The sequence below is a fragment of the Sminthopsis crassicaudata genome, chromosome 3 (genome assembly GCF_048593235.1).
Source record: "Sminthopsis crassicaudata isolate SCR6 chromosome 3, ASM4859323v1, whole genome shotgun sequence".
NCBI classification, from domain to species: Eukaryota; Metazoa; Chordata; class Mammalia; order Dasyuromorphia; family Dasyuridae; genus Sminthopsis; species Sminthopsis crassicaudata.
Window position 1 is genome coordinate 431433292 of NC_133619.1, and position 16066 is coordinate 431449357.

At 31.9% G+C, this 16066-nt stretch overlaps 1 protein-coding gene across 2 annotated transcripts in view; it reads left to right on the forward strand.

Moving 5' to 3' along the window:
* CWC22 (CWC22 spliceosome associated protein homolog) overlaps positions 1-16066 on the forward strand; it is a 68242-nt gene that overhangs the window by 45651 nt on the left and 6525 nt on the right. For both annotated transcript variants that reach the window (XM_074302972.1, XM_074302973.1), the window contains exons 15-19: positions 6621-6698; positions 7397-7549; positions 9405-9532; positions 11478-11579; positions 11734-11939. In XM_074302972.1, the coding sequence (XP_074159073.1) occupies positions 6621-6698; positions 7397-7549; positions 9405-9532; positions 11478-11579; positions 11734-11939 (667 nt within the window). The remainder of the gene's footprint in view (positions 1-6620; positions 6699-7396; positions 7550-9404; positions 9533-11477; positions 11580-11733; positions 11940-16066) is intronic.

Here is a 16066-nt window from a genome sequence, read left to right on the forward strand (position 1 = left end):
TTGGAATTGGATTAGCTCTTTTCTATGTTGAAGATATCCACTTCCATCAGAATACATCCTCATACAGTATTATTGTTGAAGTGTATAATGATCTTCTGGTTCTGCTCGTTTCACTTAGCATCAGTTGATGTAAGTCTCTCCAGGCCTCTCTGTATTTCTCCTGTTGGTCATTTCTTACAGAACAATAATATTCCATAACATTCATATACCATAATTTACCCAACCATTCTCCAATTGATGGACATCCATTCATCTTCCAGCTTCTAGCCACTATGAAAAGGGCTGCCACAAACATTTTGGCACATACAGGTCCCTTTCCCTTCTTTAGTATTTCCTTAGGGTATAAGCCCAGTAGTAGTATGGCTGGGTCAAAGGGTATGCACATTTTGATAACTTTTTGGGCATAATTCCAGATTGCTCTTCAGAATGGTTGGATTCTTTCACAACTCCACCAACAATGCATCAGTGTCCCAGTTTTCCCACAGCCCCTCCAACATTCAAAAAGTATGCTTTCTTAAAGATGTGAATCTCATGGAATTCTAGTAAATACATTACTGAACTAGAGAATTGTTAAGTACCATGCTAAATTAGATAATCATATCCATTCCAGTGACTTTCTTGTAAGAATCCTAACAGGTAAGGATAGCATTTTTCATTATAAGCTCTTCAATGTAAATCATGTTTATGTTCTCCATGAGTTTGCTATAAGAACTTCACTAAGTAATCTGGAGGCTTTTATTTGATTTTTCTTGACATTGTAATGGTATAAGTGGAATACTGACTCACTCCTTTGCAATGTATCTCTTACTGTCATACAATTTCTTTTACTACTCTTTAAATTCTCATTGCTTATCTTAGAACCTGCTTTCACCCTCCATTTACCTCTTTTTTTTTTTTTTTTTTTTTCCCCCTCTCTGTGATACTCACTTTTAGTTCTTCCAAGACAGTTAGTTGTATATTATCTCTCCCTGGTATAAACAGTAAAAATAGTAAACAGTTAGTAATTAAAAGAAAAAAAACAAAACAAAAAAACAGGCTTTTGATTTCCTGGAAAGTTTGGTATCTCTAAAGGAGCTTTGTAGTTTCCTAAAAGCAACCCAGCTTACCTAACCTCTACTCAGCTCTGGGCTCAGCTTTATTTCTCTGTACTGTTTGTCCCATCCAGAGGTGTATTGACCTCTAGCTATAGGCTTTTTTCTTTTCAGTGTAGATAGACTATTCTATGAGTAATTATGTATAACTTTTCTAGAAGTTTAATGCTTTAATGCTCCTTTATCTTACAAATAAGGAAAATGAGGCTCTTGGAGCTTAAGCATTTGACTCAGTTTATAAGTGAATAAGGTAGGATTTGATTCCCAGTTATCCTACTCTAAAGTCAGTACTCTTTACACCATGTGAAAAAAACCATAAGATTGTCTATCTACTCTGGAAAGAAGAAAGCCTATAGCTAGAGGGTAACACACCTCTGGATGAAACAAACTATAAGGACAAACAGAGAGCTTGGCCCTGAGGTGAATAAAGAGTAAGCAGGGTTGCTTTTAGGAAACTATAAAGCTCTTCTTAACTTTCCAAAAATGAGATTACTATAATAATGTCATCAATTTATTAATACTTTTTGACAAAGAAATGGAAAATGCAACAATATTAGATGGCATGCATGACAGAACTATCTTTTGGTAAATGAAAAGATTATTGAAAAGAAGGAGTGCGTAGTTCAAGTAAACTCAGAGTATTATCAAAAATAAGGATTGCCACACATGCTGAATAGTATCCTGTCCTATACTGACATTTTTGCTACTTGAGGGAAAAGGAATATGACCAGAAGTGGAATGTCTCTCTTGCTTGTGTTTGGTCCTGATATTTTTGTCTTTTTTTTTTTTTTTTTTTTAATTAAGGGGCTCTGCTCTTTAAGAGTAGGCTAACTATAACCATTCATTTCAGATTGAACATTCTTATATCTTTAGTTTGGTATTGTTTTAGATTCAGGTTTCATAGTAAAATGTCTTCATCACCCCAAAAAGTTTACATTTGAAGCATTATCTAGATAATCTCAAACCTTATGTTTTTCTTTACCAGTGGATATGTATTTTCAAATTATTTTTGATTTTGCATTGAATTGGATTTTGTGTTTTTAAAGTATGGAATATAGTCATGAGAAGAAACCATTCAATTAATCAGTATTACCAAAGAATATATTCTATAAGTGGAATTTTTAGATCACTTGAACAAAAATATTTAAATTTTAGTGATCCTTAATTGTTTATGGGCCAAAACTTGAAACAAGGTACTAAGTGGAATTGAGGAGACAATGGTTAAATCTAGTCTAACACTGATTTAATCCTACAACAAATAATGGTTTCCTAGTGATATAATGATTGGTTTATACTCAGGGTGGAGCATATAAGCAGGGACTGAGAGCCACAGAGAAGAAGTTGGCAAAGACAGAGAAGATAAAGGACTCCAGGCAGGAGCTCAAGCTCTTGGAATCAAGGAGAGAGATGGGCCTCTAAGAAAACTAGTCGAGTCCCAAATGAAGGAGACAAGACTTTGGAAAAATAGTAAAGAATTTGGACTTTTAACACATTGGCTGTACTTGTGATTACTGAACTGAAACGAAGGTTGCTTCCAGGGACCCCGAGAAAACCGAAACAAGAGAACATTACACTTAATGGGAGAAAAAATTTCAAATATCTAGGATGAGGGGAGGATGTGTGGGGAGGTGTATCCCATACCAAAATGTATCTGCCTTTTTAAATGGAATTTAAACTTCACTTGTAGACTCAAGGTCATATAGTGGCATACTTAGGTCAGTGTAAGATTTGTAGGGCAGTGAGCTCCATCTTGAATGTACTTAGAAGATCTCTTTTTTTTTTTATAGTTCTGTTGTTTACTCTCTAGATATCAAGGTGAAAGGCACTACTATTTGTTTGCTAGGTACCTTCTTTTAATAGTCTATCATCTTTTCATCCAAGTTGTTATCTATGCCATTACCTAAGATAACAGATGATCCTGCACATTGGAATTGCATACAGATGATAATTTTGCTTTTTCTTTGTTCTTTGATGGTTAAAATATTCTGTTAAGTGAAAAAATACATAATTCTGAGCAATGAATATTGTTTTTGAAATTTAAAGGATATTCAGATGAAAATATTTTTACCCTCCTGGCTAGTGGCTACATAATGGAATTTGAATTTGAAGATCCATATTTGTGCCTTTGTTCCCCTCCCTCCCTCCCTCCAAGGCAATTGGAGTTAAGTGACTGCCCAGGGTCACATACCTAGGAAGTGTTAAATGTCTGAGGCCAGATTTGAACTCAGGTTCTCCTGACTTCAGGATTGGTGCTCTTTTCATTGTGCCACCTAGCTTCCCCTGTCCCTTGGTTTTTACTAAAGGTATTGTCGTTGAAAACAAATATATTAGTGAATTAACCTTTAAAATTATAATTGAAGACAAAATTACTGTGGGAACTTGTCACATCACTTAAAAAATATAACTGAAATCCAGACAGATAGTTATTCCATAACTCACCTCAATCTCTTGATAATATTTGTAAGACTTTTTTTTGAACAAAATCTTTTTTCATGCATATGGTTATTTGAGATACCTTCCTAAAAATCATCGTAATATTTAATTAAAATGTTAAAATATTTAATTATTGTAAACCACTGGGGATAACAATGAGGTAATTGCATTACTGAGGGACAGGGGAAAAAAGGTAATTTGTTTTGCAAGAGTTGCTGACTTTATTAGTGGTATCAGCATTTTAACCAATTTCATTGTTTAAAACCTAATTAACTACAATATAACTCTTTAAGAAAGAGGCATAAAAGTTAGTATGCATTTTAATACATCAACCTAATATAATGTGAAAATCACAGAAAAAGTCAGAAAAACTGAAAGTTTTGATACTTTTCTGATTTACCATTAGATTGAAGTACTTTTAGTATATTTTTGCAGACATTTACAAATTTTAAATTTAATATACATTGTATTCAGAATCTTTCTGCTATTCAAAGATTTGCTTTAAATAAAATGCTAATATGTTAAACACCATTTTAATTTTTTAAATAATTAATAACTAGATTATAGTTATATGCAAGTTAGGGGATTATATATTGAGCTTATTTGAATCCCACTTTGCTTTCCCTACCCATCTGCCATCCAACCCCAAAATGTTCACCAAAAATGAACAATTTTACTTAAACATTCTAAGAGTCCTATATACTTTAGACAGTTTGATCTAGTAGTAGATGGACAGTGGCAGACTGTACCCATAAAATCATATGCACATAGATATCTCTTTCTCTGAAATCAAAAGTGAATATTCAGCACCACTTTAATAGATCCATGCTTTTATTAGCTTGGGTAGTCTTTTCTCTACTGCAGATTGCAAATAGAACCATTGAATGCTTCTTTTTGTTGTTGTTACTTTACTACTTTAAATCATTTAAGGATTCACTGAGTCACAGAATTTCAGAGTTGGGAGAAATTTTAGTGGCTGAATAATTCCACCCTTGCCTGAAAAAAGAATCCCTACCAAAACACACTCATTAATTGATCTTTGAGCCTTTGTTTCTCATATTTCCCTGAATTCCTCAAAGTTATAATTTTTTTACAGTAGCCCATCCATTTGTCGGCGTATTCCCAATACTTGGGCTTTTTCTTTGTTTCTAGTTTTTTTTAAAAACAAAAAAAAAATTAATTAATTAATTAATTGATGGCCCTCAGTATCACTGAGGTTTGGGCACATCCCAAACTTTTCTTCCAGTCTTTGAATTACTTCACTTCTCTTTAGTTCCCAGTTTCCCACCATATCCTCCCCCCTCCCAAAAAAAAAAAAAAAAAAAAAGGCTGTCAAATCTGTACATGTGATACTCTTTAGTGTAATTGCCGAGTCAAAAAGTTTATTCAGTTTTTGGACATGGTTCCAAATTGCTTTCCAGAATGACTGGACCAATTCAGAGTTCTACTAACAATGTATTGATGTGCTTGTTTTCCCTCATTCCCTCCCAAATTTGTCATTTAACTTTTTGTTACCTTTGTCAATCTAATGTGATATAAGATGGAACCTCAGACTTGCTTTAATTCTCATTTCTCTGTTAGTGGTTTGGGGAATTTTTTTTTTTTTTTTTGGCTATTGATACTTTGATCATAGAAGAAAAAGTAGATAATTTTTTAAAATTTTATATGAGTTAGAGCATGTAGAATAAAGGAAAAGTTCTTTTTTACTTCTTTTTTTCCCTAGTTTCCCTAATTTGTTCATTGAAAATAATTCTTCTATTTTTGAAAGATCACTGAATTTTTTCATTGTATGGGCAATATGATTTTTAACTCTAAAAAGGAATCAAATTAACATTTATGAAGCACTTATTTTGGACAATGTGCTATCCTAGTTACTGAAGTTACTTGTTTCTAAACAAGAAAGAAACAAGAACTTAATATTCTTCTGGGGCAACATAGACATATACCCAGATAAATAAATATAGAACATATTAAAGATAGTTTCAGAAGGATAGGATGAGCATATTTGGGATCAGAAAAGTCATGTTTTTCTGATGTGTTCTTGACAGCAGCCTTGAAAGGAGCTATGGATTTCTTTTATGAATATTATTATTATTGTTAAGGCTTTTTATTTACAAAACATATGCATGGGTAATTTTTCTAACATTGACCCTAGTAAAATCTTTTGTCCCAAATTTCCCCCCTTTTCCCCCACCCCCTTCCTTATCTGACCTCTTTGCTAGGATGCATTCCTCCCTTTCTCATGGAATTCAAGACTTTATCTAGGTTCAATTTAAGGTGTCACTTCATACAAAAGGAAACCCATTCTGATTACCTCTCTAACATTATCTTGGATCATACCTCTAGAAATCACTTTGTTTATATTTTGTATTTCATTTTTTTCATGAAGATTATTTCTCTGGACCTATCTTCTTTTTCTCTTTTACCATCCATCATCATAATCCCTTCTTACTCCAATAGAATGTAAACTTGAGGGAAAGGATTTTTAGTTTTTGCCTTTATGTTCCTGGGGCCTAGCCTAATTCCTGATAGTTGTTTGTTGAAGGAATTCCTACCCCCCAAAATGTGGAAATTCATCCCTTCTTTTGTCATATGCTTTAGATTTTAGGTTTTCTTCAAGAGGACAAAATGATTTACAGTTAAATAACAATAATTAATTAGCTAATCTAATTGAGAGATAAAATTATGCAATACATAATTGTGCTGGCGCATAAGGTTCCAGGGCTTTGAACAAATTCATCACTTAGTGTCCCAGGCTACTTCTTAAGAAAACTAAATTGTAGCACATCTGCAGATTTGCTATTTAGTAGGTGTTTCCTCACATGTCTTAGGTCTGGAGGGACATACCCTCCCTGCCCAAAAAAGTCATTCTAATTACTATGATTGACACTGAAAAATAGCAACAAGGCAAGATCTTTTTAAACTATAGACTTATTGTGATGTGCTTGATATTTTCAATTTGCCTTCATACAACAAAGCTTTGTTAACAGTGTTGAAAGTTAAGTATCTGATATTTTGATATGTTTATATGCTAAGTGGATGCAAACCTTTTTTGAGAGTAAGAAATGCATTACTTTTTTTTTTTCCCCTGAATAGAAAGAACTTTGCAACATGATACTTGATTGCTGTGCCCAACAGAGGACATATGAAAAATTTTTTGGCTTGTTGGCAGGGGTGAGTTCCACAATTCAGTCATTGAGTTATAACAGAGGATACAGCTAGTTTGTTGATTTTTATCGTGAATATTGTGAACTAACTTAAGGATTTTGTTGAAAAAAACAAAGAGAAAGAAGCTTGAAGTTAGTGTAAATTTCACTATCTCTTGCAAGATTTTCCTAAACCCACTCCTAACTTTCCTTTGTTTCACTAATCCAAACAGTATTGTTTGGAATTCTGACACTGTGACACAGTGGACAATCTTTCCAAGACTTCTGGAAATTTCTGCTTCTTTCTGGCAGTTTTCTCATCCTAATATAATTAAGCATAGGTTTAATTTTGTTTTCCTCCAATTCCTCATGTAAGGCAGCATCGTCAGTGCTCCAGAGAATATTAATGCTAAAACCTGCACTCATTCATTTTCTAGGCTCAACTCCTTTTGCAGCATTGCTTCTCTAAAAACACCTGTTTCTATAATTTTTTGCAAATACAACTTTATTTTAGCATATATGTAAGCTCTGGATCAGTAAGGGCTGTGCATTTTTAAATTTCCTTTATAAAATAACTTATTGCAGTATAATGAGATATCTCAAATATTACATAACATATGTGCATGTATTATTTGATGTAGAAAATGTACATTTTGATTTATTAATTAGATTGGGGGAGTTGTGCTGATAACTTATTTTACTTATTATTATTTTTTTTTTATTTAGCGTTTCTGCATGCTGAAAAAAGAATACATGGAATCCTTTGAGGGTATTTTCAAGGAGCAATATGATACCATACATCGTTTGGAAACAAACAAATTGCGAAATGTTGCCAAGATGTTTGCTCATCTCTTATATACTGATTCACTTCCATGGAGTGTAAGTAGTACCTTACATTGTAGCTGTCTCCAAAATTCTTTATTATTCTTAAATAAATTTTTCTTTAAATAATCTAGCCATAAAATTGCTTTTGAGAAAATAAACTTTCAAATGAAATGTGTGCCTTACTACTATTGAAGATTCTACTATAAACATGTTTTTCACAATAAAAGTTCTAAAAAACTGAGTTGTTAACATAGATATATGAGAAATACAATCTAGCATTATTCCAGCTTCTATGTCTCTAACAATAGTACTAAAGATATCTTTAGGTTACTATCTCCTCTCCATTGCACTGATCACAAAAGTTTAAAAATGTTCTCCAAAGATCTCTAGATTGTCAACAGATTATAATCTATAAACTTATGAAATATTTTCTTGAAAATCTTGCCATTTTTAGACTTTACAACCTATGGGCCTCCTTACTGTAAAACTTATTTCCTGTGTAAAGTTGGCTACCCCTGGCATATTGAATACCTAACTCCAGCAGAATAGTAATAGCCTTATATTTCTCAATGAAGATCACCTGGGAAACAAACAAAAAAAAAGAAATGTCATCTTTTAGAGTGATACAACAAGATGAATGAATTATTTTACCTCTCCTTTTTTCTACAACAATCATGGGTGGTTTCAGTATAATATGAAGTAGGAAGAGAGATAGGGTTCTATCTTGAGTTGAATCTCCTTTTTTTTTTTCTTTAGAAACAATGTTATAAATAATAAGTGTTCTCAAACATAGGGAGTTAAATAGATTTTTGAAAGTTGAGCTTGGGATCATAACACCTACTTATGACCTAGTTTCTATAAGATAATACTTCAAATTAATATTTGCTCAAATATTTTGAGCATAAATTACTTATTTATTGGAAACTGCTTTTATTTTGCTTTGCTTTCTTATAAAGCTTTATTCCTTCATGGAATAATGGAAGTTCCCAGTTGATATTCTAAATACCTTCTTGTTCATACTATCTTCACTTTTTTTTTTTTTTTTAAAATTTTTATACATTATCCCTTGTACTCACTTCTATATTATCCCTTGTACTCACTTCTTTTCCGAATTTTCCCCTCCCTCCCTCTACCCTCTCCCCTAGATGATTGGCAATTCCATACATGTTAAATGTGTTACTATCCTCACTTTTAATGATTTTTAAGCCTTACTATTTAAATATTTGCCATATATTTCTCAAAGAGTTCTGTATATTGTATTAGTTCTGTACTACATACAATATTGATACTTTTTTTTTGTAAAGCTCCAAAGTTTTTAGGAGCTGATAATCCTTGCTTCATCATTATATAATAATAATAATAATTTTTAAAAAGCTAGTGTTCTGGTATAAAAGCAAGTTAAAAATTAAAGAATGTTAAAACTGGCAGCAGCTTTTGAAGTCATTGACCTGACCCTTTAATTTGACAAATAAGAAAACTGAGGCCTAAAGATATAAAGCCACTTGTGCTTTTGGCCTCACATCATTTCAGTAAGCAGAGCTAACTTAGATATCCTGAGTCCCCTTCCATGTTACTTCTAATTGTTTTCTTCAAGGAAAAAAAAATGAGCCTATCCTAGGCATCTTCTTTGTGTTTTGAAAACTAATACAGAGAAATATTCTTTTAAACTTAGCTAAGTGGTCATATATATAAAAGTCAGAGTTCTAGTCAAATACTTTATGATATAAGGTAAATATTTGTTGTAATTTTTAATATTATTTGTAAGTATAGATCATAGAAGCCTAGAAATGAAAGCAATCTAGACTATCTTGTCAAAGCAAATCTGATGTTTTCTTTGTTTCCATCTTCTGAAAACTAAAACAAAATTATCTGCCTTTCCCCCTCCCACCCCCCACCCCCCCATTTCCAGGTTCTTGAATGTATAACATTGAGTGAAGAAACTACTACTTCTTCCAGCAGAATTTTTGTCAAAATATTTTTTCAAGAACTTTGTGAATACATGGGACTTCCTAAACTTAATGCAAGACTAAAGGATGAGTAAGTGGATGGTTTTATTATTTATTCTTTATCTTTGTCACTGTTGGGATCCTGTCTTTTTCTCGTTATCCCCCATCCACAATAAATCCTAATTGCAAAAATATGAATGCAAATTCACTTTGAAATTCTAAAAGCTGATTTAGAATAGATAATATCAGGGATTCAAATCAAAGTCAATATACTTGGAAGAAAGAACACTAAATTCATGCTGCATACATGGATTCACTCTATTTCTTTAAGCTTAATGTTTTAAATATTATTTATATTTCAGTCTCAGTATTTTTGCTTTTCTCTTACAAATGTGCTTTCTGTGTACACATATAGAGTTTAACACTCCCATCATCCAAAATAATTACTTTTTATTATATTGGAATTTCCTTGTATTAAATAAATATAAATAAATGATTCACTAATTAGGCCTTTGAAATCTGAATAACATTTTAATTGTAACAAGTTTGAGCTATGATTTTTTTTATAAGTGATAATTAAGGTAATGTCATTTCTCTATTGAATTTATATATATTGATAAGATATGACTTTCATCTGTAATTAAAATACTAAAACTTCCTTGGTAAGAATTCAGTGAAAATTAATGAATTAAATGATATTTTGGCAGATAAAGAACTTTATATTCATTTCCTACTACTATAAAGTAGTACTTTTTTGCTTATTAGCATCATTAAATATTAAGACTGTGATTTGATACTTTTAAGTCCATATGTAGAAACATTCATAATAATTTAAAGTTTTATTTATGCTGTACTTTGAATTTTTATTTATGCTGTACTCATATGATATTTCTCTTCTAAGCTTTTGATAGTTTTTTGTTAATCAGCAGTTAAGAATTATTTTATAATTTACTCTTTGGTTCACTGGGTATTTTTATAATTGTTTATTATGAATCATTTACTTGTTGGATGATTTAAATACCACATGCTGTCACTGTTACATTATTATTATAAACTTTCATTTATCCATCACATCCCCAAAGTTTTAATGCAGTTTTAAGCTTTAATAACTTCAGCAAAAAACAAAACAAAAAAAAAACAAAAAACTGAAACCATTATTTGAAAGTTTAAATACTTAAATTTCTCTTAAATTTTTTGAGCTTGGAAATTTTAATTACAGTTTTTTATTTTTAACAAGTAGACACTGTCATTATGCATTTTTTGTGTGACCTCTTTTAGACTGTCAAATCAGTAGTGCAATTCATCTTGCATGGCCACCTTGGTCATGTGATCTATCTCCACTAGATTTTTTTCTTGTGCAGTAACATCAAAATCATCACATATACATCCAAATTTCATTCTTAGGATAATCTTAAGACTAGGATATCAAATGCAAACTGAACAACTATTAACATTTCTAAAAAATTTGAAGATTGACTGGAGCAATTATACACAAGACTATAGTTTGTTGGATTTTGATTTTTAAAAATCAGTATTTAAAATTCTAAATAATTGTTTTGTTTTGTAAATTTGTAACATTTATACTTTTGAGATAATTACAGTTTAAAGCTGCCCTGACCACTTGTATATCTTATGATTACAAAGCTCCTTTACATCCATGATTTGTTCTTCACAGCAACCCAATGAAGTAGGTAGTATTAAGTACTTGTCTGGTTTTGCAGGTGAAGAAACTAAATCTCATAGAGATAATTTCTTGAGGGTCACACAGGTAGTGGTTAAGCGAAATTACATTGTAATTCATCAAGAGAAAGTGGAATTCTCTTCATTTTACTACACTATCTCACAATCAAGTCCATCATGTGATGATTTGCTGTGTTGGTTTCATGCAAACCTAGTCTAATATACTACTGAGAAAATTATTTATTTAGTTATATATATGTACTGCTTTAAAATTTTAATATGTTTTCTAGAATTTTTTATTTTAGTATTCAAATTCTGTTACAATCAGTTTTTGTTCTGATTTTTATTCTTATTAGGACATTGCAGCCATTCTTTGAAGGATTACTGCCCCGAGACAATCCAAGAAACACTCGATTTGCCATCAATTTCTTTACTTCCATAGGTCTTGGAGGTTTAACGTAAGATGTTTCTCTCTCTCTCTCTCTCTCTGTCTCTCTCTCTCTCTTTTTTTGACATTGTTACATTTTACTTATATCTTCTTTAAAGTTAAAATTAACCAATACTTGTTTTTTTGGGGAAAAAATAGCTAAATGAAAATTTTTTGTTGGGTAGGGATGAATTACGAGAACATCTAAAAAATGCACCCAAGATCGTCATAGCAAAGAAACCAGATGTTGAGTCATCAGATTCCTCCTCTTCCTCCTCTTCCTCTTCAGACTCTGACTCTTCAGACTCTGATTCTGACAGCAGTGATAGCAGCTCAGACTCCTCCAGTGCCAGTGATTCCTCATCCTCAAGTGACCACAGTTCAGACTCAGGTATCAAAAATGAATATATGAAGATGACTTTGCCTCTGCTATCTAGTGTATACTCATGAGGTTTTAGTGAGAAGTAAGTTTAATTCAGAGTTCAGTATTCCTCTATTTGGTATTTGTAATACAGCATTTTACTTATTTTAATCTTTTTTTTAAAGAGAATATATAATTCAACTAACTTTTATTAAGGACTTATTGATTCCAAGGCACGCTATATTAGGTGCTGGAGATACAGAAAGAAAAACAAAACTGACTTAGCCCTCAAGGAGCCTGCACTTTCTTGAGGGGACACCACAAATAGATAGAAAATTAAATACAAAATAGTTACAAAATTTATCTCGCAAGAGAGATAATGCTATGAATTAGGGAGCTAGACTAGTCTGGTTATATTTTCTTGAATAAAATCTTCCGTAGCTTTTATAATCCTAGGAACTTCTTGATTCGTATGTGTATATATATGCATACTCACATATATATATATACATGCATGGATAAAGAGGTACACACTCATGCATATGTCTGTGTGTCTCATTGTCCCTTTTGCCATAAGAAAAACTATTAAAAGATTCTTAAGTTTGCATTGTATGAATATATTAGTTTTAGTTCTTCCAGAAGCACTGTTGGTTTCACCTTGTATCAATCACTTCTGTTTCCTTTTTAATGACTTCTTAGTTACAAACCTATAAGTTGAATCCTGTTCTTTTAGTCCAATATACTATGAGGCTGTACAGTATTTTGCCTTAGGACACCAAGTCAGATATATAATCTTGTTGTTTTCTAGATTCTTGGATCCTAAAAGATTTCTGGGAGTGTAATATTCCTTTTCATATGTGACTAAAGTAATATAACAGTCAAGAGTATGGGAACCCTGTTTTTTCATTGAGTCTGGTTTGGGACCAGATGATAACACAGCATGAACTTTTGTAGTAAGGAAGCTTGTTGATTCAAAATTAATTTGATTTAGTATATGATTTCAACAGTGAATATTTGTTAATAAGTCAATAAACATTATGTAGGTGAGCTGAATTATGCATATGGCATGTTATCATGGTGATATTGTTGCATCCTTATAAGACTGCATATAGTTAATAATAGCAAAGCACAAGATGAGGACATGGTGCATCTGGATTAGAAAGGCATTGGTTCATCCAAGAGCTGAATTGGCTTGTGCAAAAACAACCAACCACAGTACAGCTGATCTGCTTGACAAAATCAGAGAATTGAGTTTTGAGTGACAAAATGACTGATTTTGCAGCATGCTGGGAACTAAAGAGATGGGAGGAGAATGATGAAGGTGGATATGGAGTGGCAGTATTTTTAATTTAGGATATTCTTCTACCATATTTTTGTTTGGTTATGTGAGAACCAATACTATAAAGAGAATAATTTTATTCATCTCAGCACTTTATTTTGCTTTATGTATCCAAACTGGAAAAGCAAAATAAAAATGAATAATATTAGGTTTTAGCTAAAATTTGAAATAAACACTTATGAATGGTCTAAATAAGATATTTGAGATATTGAGATATTTTCTCAGAAAGCAAATGCTTATTAATAACTTGTTTTATATTTTAATGTTTTTCTGAAGTATAGTCAATATAATATAGTCAATGTTGCTCTGATAATATATAAAAACAAAACTTTTACTGCCATATTAAGGATTTTAATTTGAAGAAAAAGAAAATCACATAAAGGCCCTAATTACCTTTCAATGATGTTCTTATTATTATTTTGTGTGTCCTTGTGAGTATTTATCTCATCAAAATACTAAAAAGGCAGTAAGAGCAGGTCAAAATCTTTTTCTTTTTTTTTTTTTTTTTTTTAATTATAGCTTTTTATTGACAAAACATATGCATGGATAATTTTTCAACATCGTCACATGCACTCACTTCTGTTTCAACTTTTCCCTTCCCATCTTCCACTCTCTCCCCTAGATGGCAGGCAGTCTCATGCATGTTAAACATGTTAAAGTATATCCTAGATACAACATATATGTGCACATCCATACAGTTCTCTTGTTGCACAAGAACAATCAGATTCAGAAGGTAAAAATAACCTGGGGAAAAAACAAAAATGCAAGTAGTCCACATTCATTTCCCAGTGTTCCCTCTCTGGGTGTAGCTGATTTTGTCCACCATTGATCAATTGGAACTGAATTGGATCTTCTCTTTGTCGAAGATATCCACTTCCATCAGAATACATCCTCATACAGTATTGTTGTTGAAGTGTATAATGATATGGTTCTGCTCATTTCACTCAGCATCAGTTAATGTAAGTCTCTCCAATCCTCTCTGTATTCCTCCTGCTGGTCATTTCTTACAAAACAATAATACTTCATAACATTCATATACCACAATCTATCCAACCATTCTCCAATTGATGGGCATCCATTCAATTTTCCTACAAAAAGGGCTACCACAAACATTTTGGCATATACAGGTCCTTTTCCCTTATTTAATATCTCTTTGAGATGTAAGCCCAGTATATTCACTGCTGGATCAAGAGGTATGTGTGCACACTTTGATAACTTTTTGGGCATAGTTCCAAATTGCTCTCCAGAATGGCCGGATCCTTTCACAACTCAACCAACAATGTATCAGTGTCCCAGTTTTCCCATATCCCCTACAATATTCATCATTATTGGTTCCTGTCATCTTAGCCAATCTGACAGGTGTGTAGTGGTATCTCAGAGTTGTGTTAATTTGCATTTCTCTGATCAATAGTGATTTGGAACACTCTTTCATATGAGTAGAAATAGTTTCAATTTCATCATCTGAAAATCATCATATCCTTTGACCATTTATCAATTGGAGAATGGCTTGATTTCTTATAAATTAAAGTCAATTCTCTATATATTTTGGAAATGAGGCCTTTATCAGAACCTTTAATTGTAAAAATGTATTCCCAATTTGTTACTTCCCTTCTAATCTTATTTGCATTAGTTTTGTTTGTACAAAAGCTTTTTAGCTTGATGTAATAAAAATTTTCTATTTTGTGATCAATAATGATCTCCAGTTCTCCTTTGGTTACTAATTCCTTCCTCTTCCACAAGTCTAAGAGGTAAACTATCCTATGTTCCTCTAATTTATTTATAATCTCATTCTTTATGCCTAAAAAATAGTTTCTTGGGAGTCTGATTGGTATAGCACTAAGTAAATAGATTAGTTTAAGTAGAATTGTCATCTTTATTATATTCACTCGGCCTATCCAAGAGCCCTTAATATTTTTTCAATTGTTTAAATCTGACTTTATTTATGTGGAAAGTGTTTTGAGTTTTGCTCATATACTTTCTGACTTTCCTTTGGCCGATAGATTCCCAAATATTTTATGCTTTCGACAGTTATTTTAAATGGAATTTCTCTTTGTATCTCTCGCTGTTGGAATTTGTTGGTTATATATAAAAATTGTGAGGATTTATGTGGATTTATTTTGTATCCTGCAATTTTGCTAAAGTTGTAGATTATTTTTAATAGCTTTTTAATAGAATCTCTGGGGTTCTCTAAGTATGCCATCCTATCATCTGCAAAAAGTGATGATTTGGTTTCCTCATCACCTACTCTTAATTCCTTTAATCTTTTTCCTCAACTCTTATTGCCAAAGCTAGCATTTCTAATACAATATTGAATAGTAATGGTGATAGTGGGCAACCTTGTTTCACTCCTGATCTTATTGGGAAATGGTTCCAGTTTATCCCTATTACATATGATGCTAACTGACGGTTTTAAGTAGATGTTCCTGACTATTTTAAGGAAAAGTCCATTTTTAATAGGAATGGATGTTGGATTTTATCAAATGCTTTTTTGGCATATATTCAGATAATCATCTAGTTTTTGTTAGTTTGCTTAGTGATATAGTCAATTATGCTAATAATTTTTCTAATATTGAACCAGCCCTGCATTCCTAGTATAAATTCTACTTGGTCGTGGTTTATTATCCTGAGGATGATTTTCTGTAATCTTTTTGCTAATATTTTATTTAAGATTTTGCATCAATTTTCATTAGGGAGATTGCTCTATAATTTTCTTTCTCTGTTTTCAACCTACCTGGTTTAGGTTTCAGTACCATGTCTGTGTCATAAAAGGAATTTGGTAAGACTCCTTCAATCACTGTTTTTTAAAATAGCTTATGTA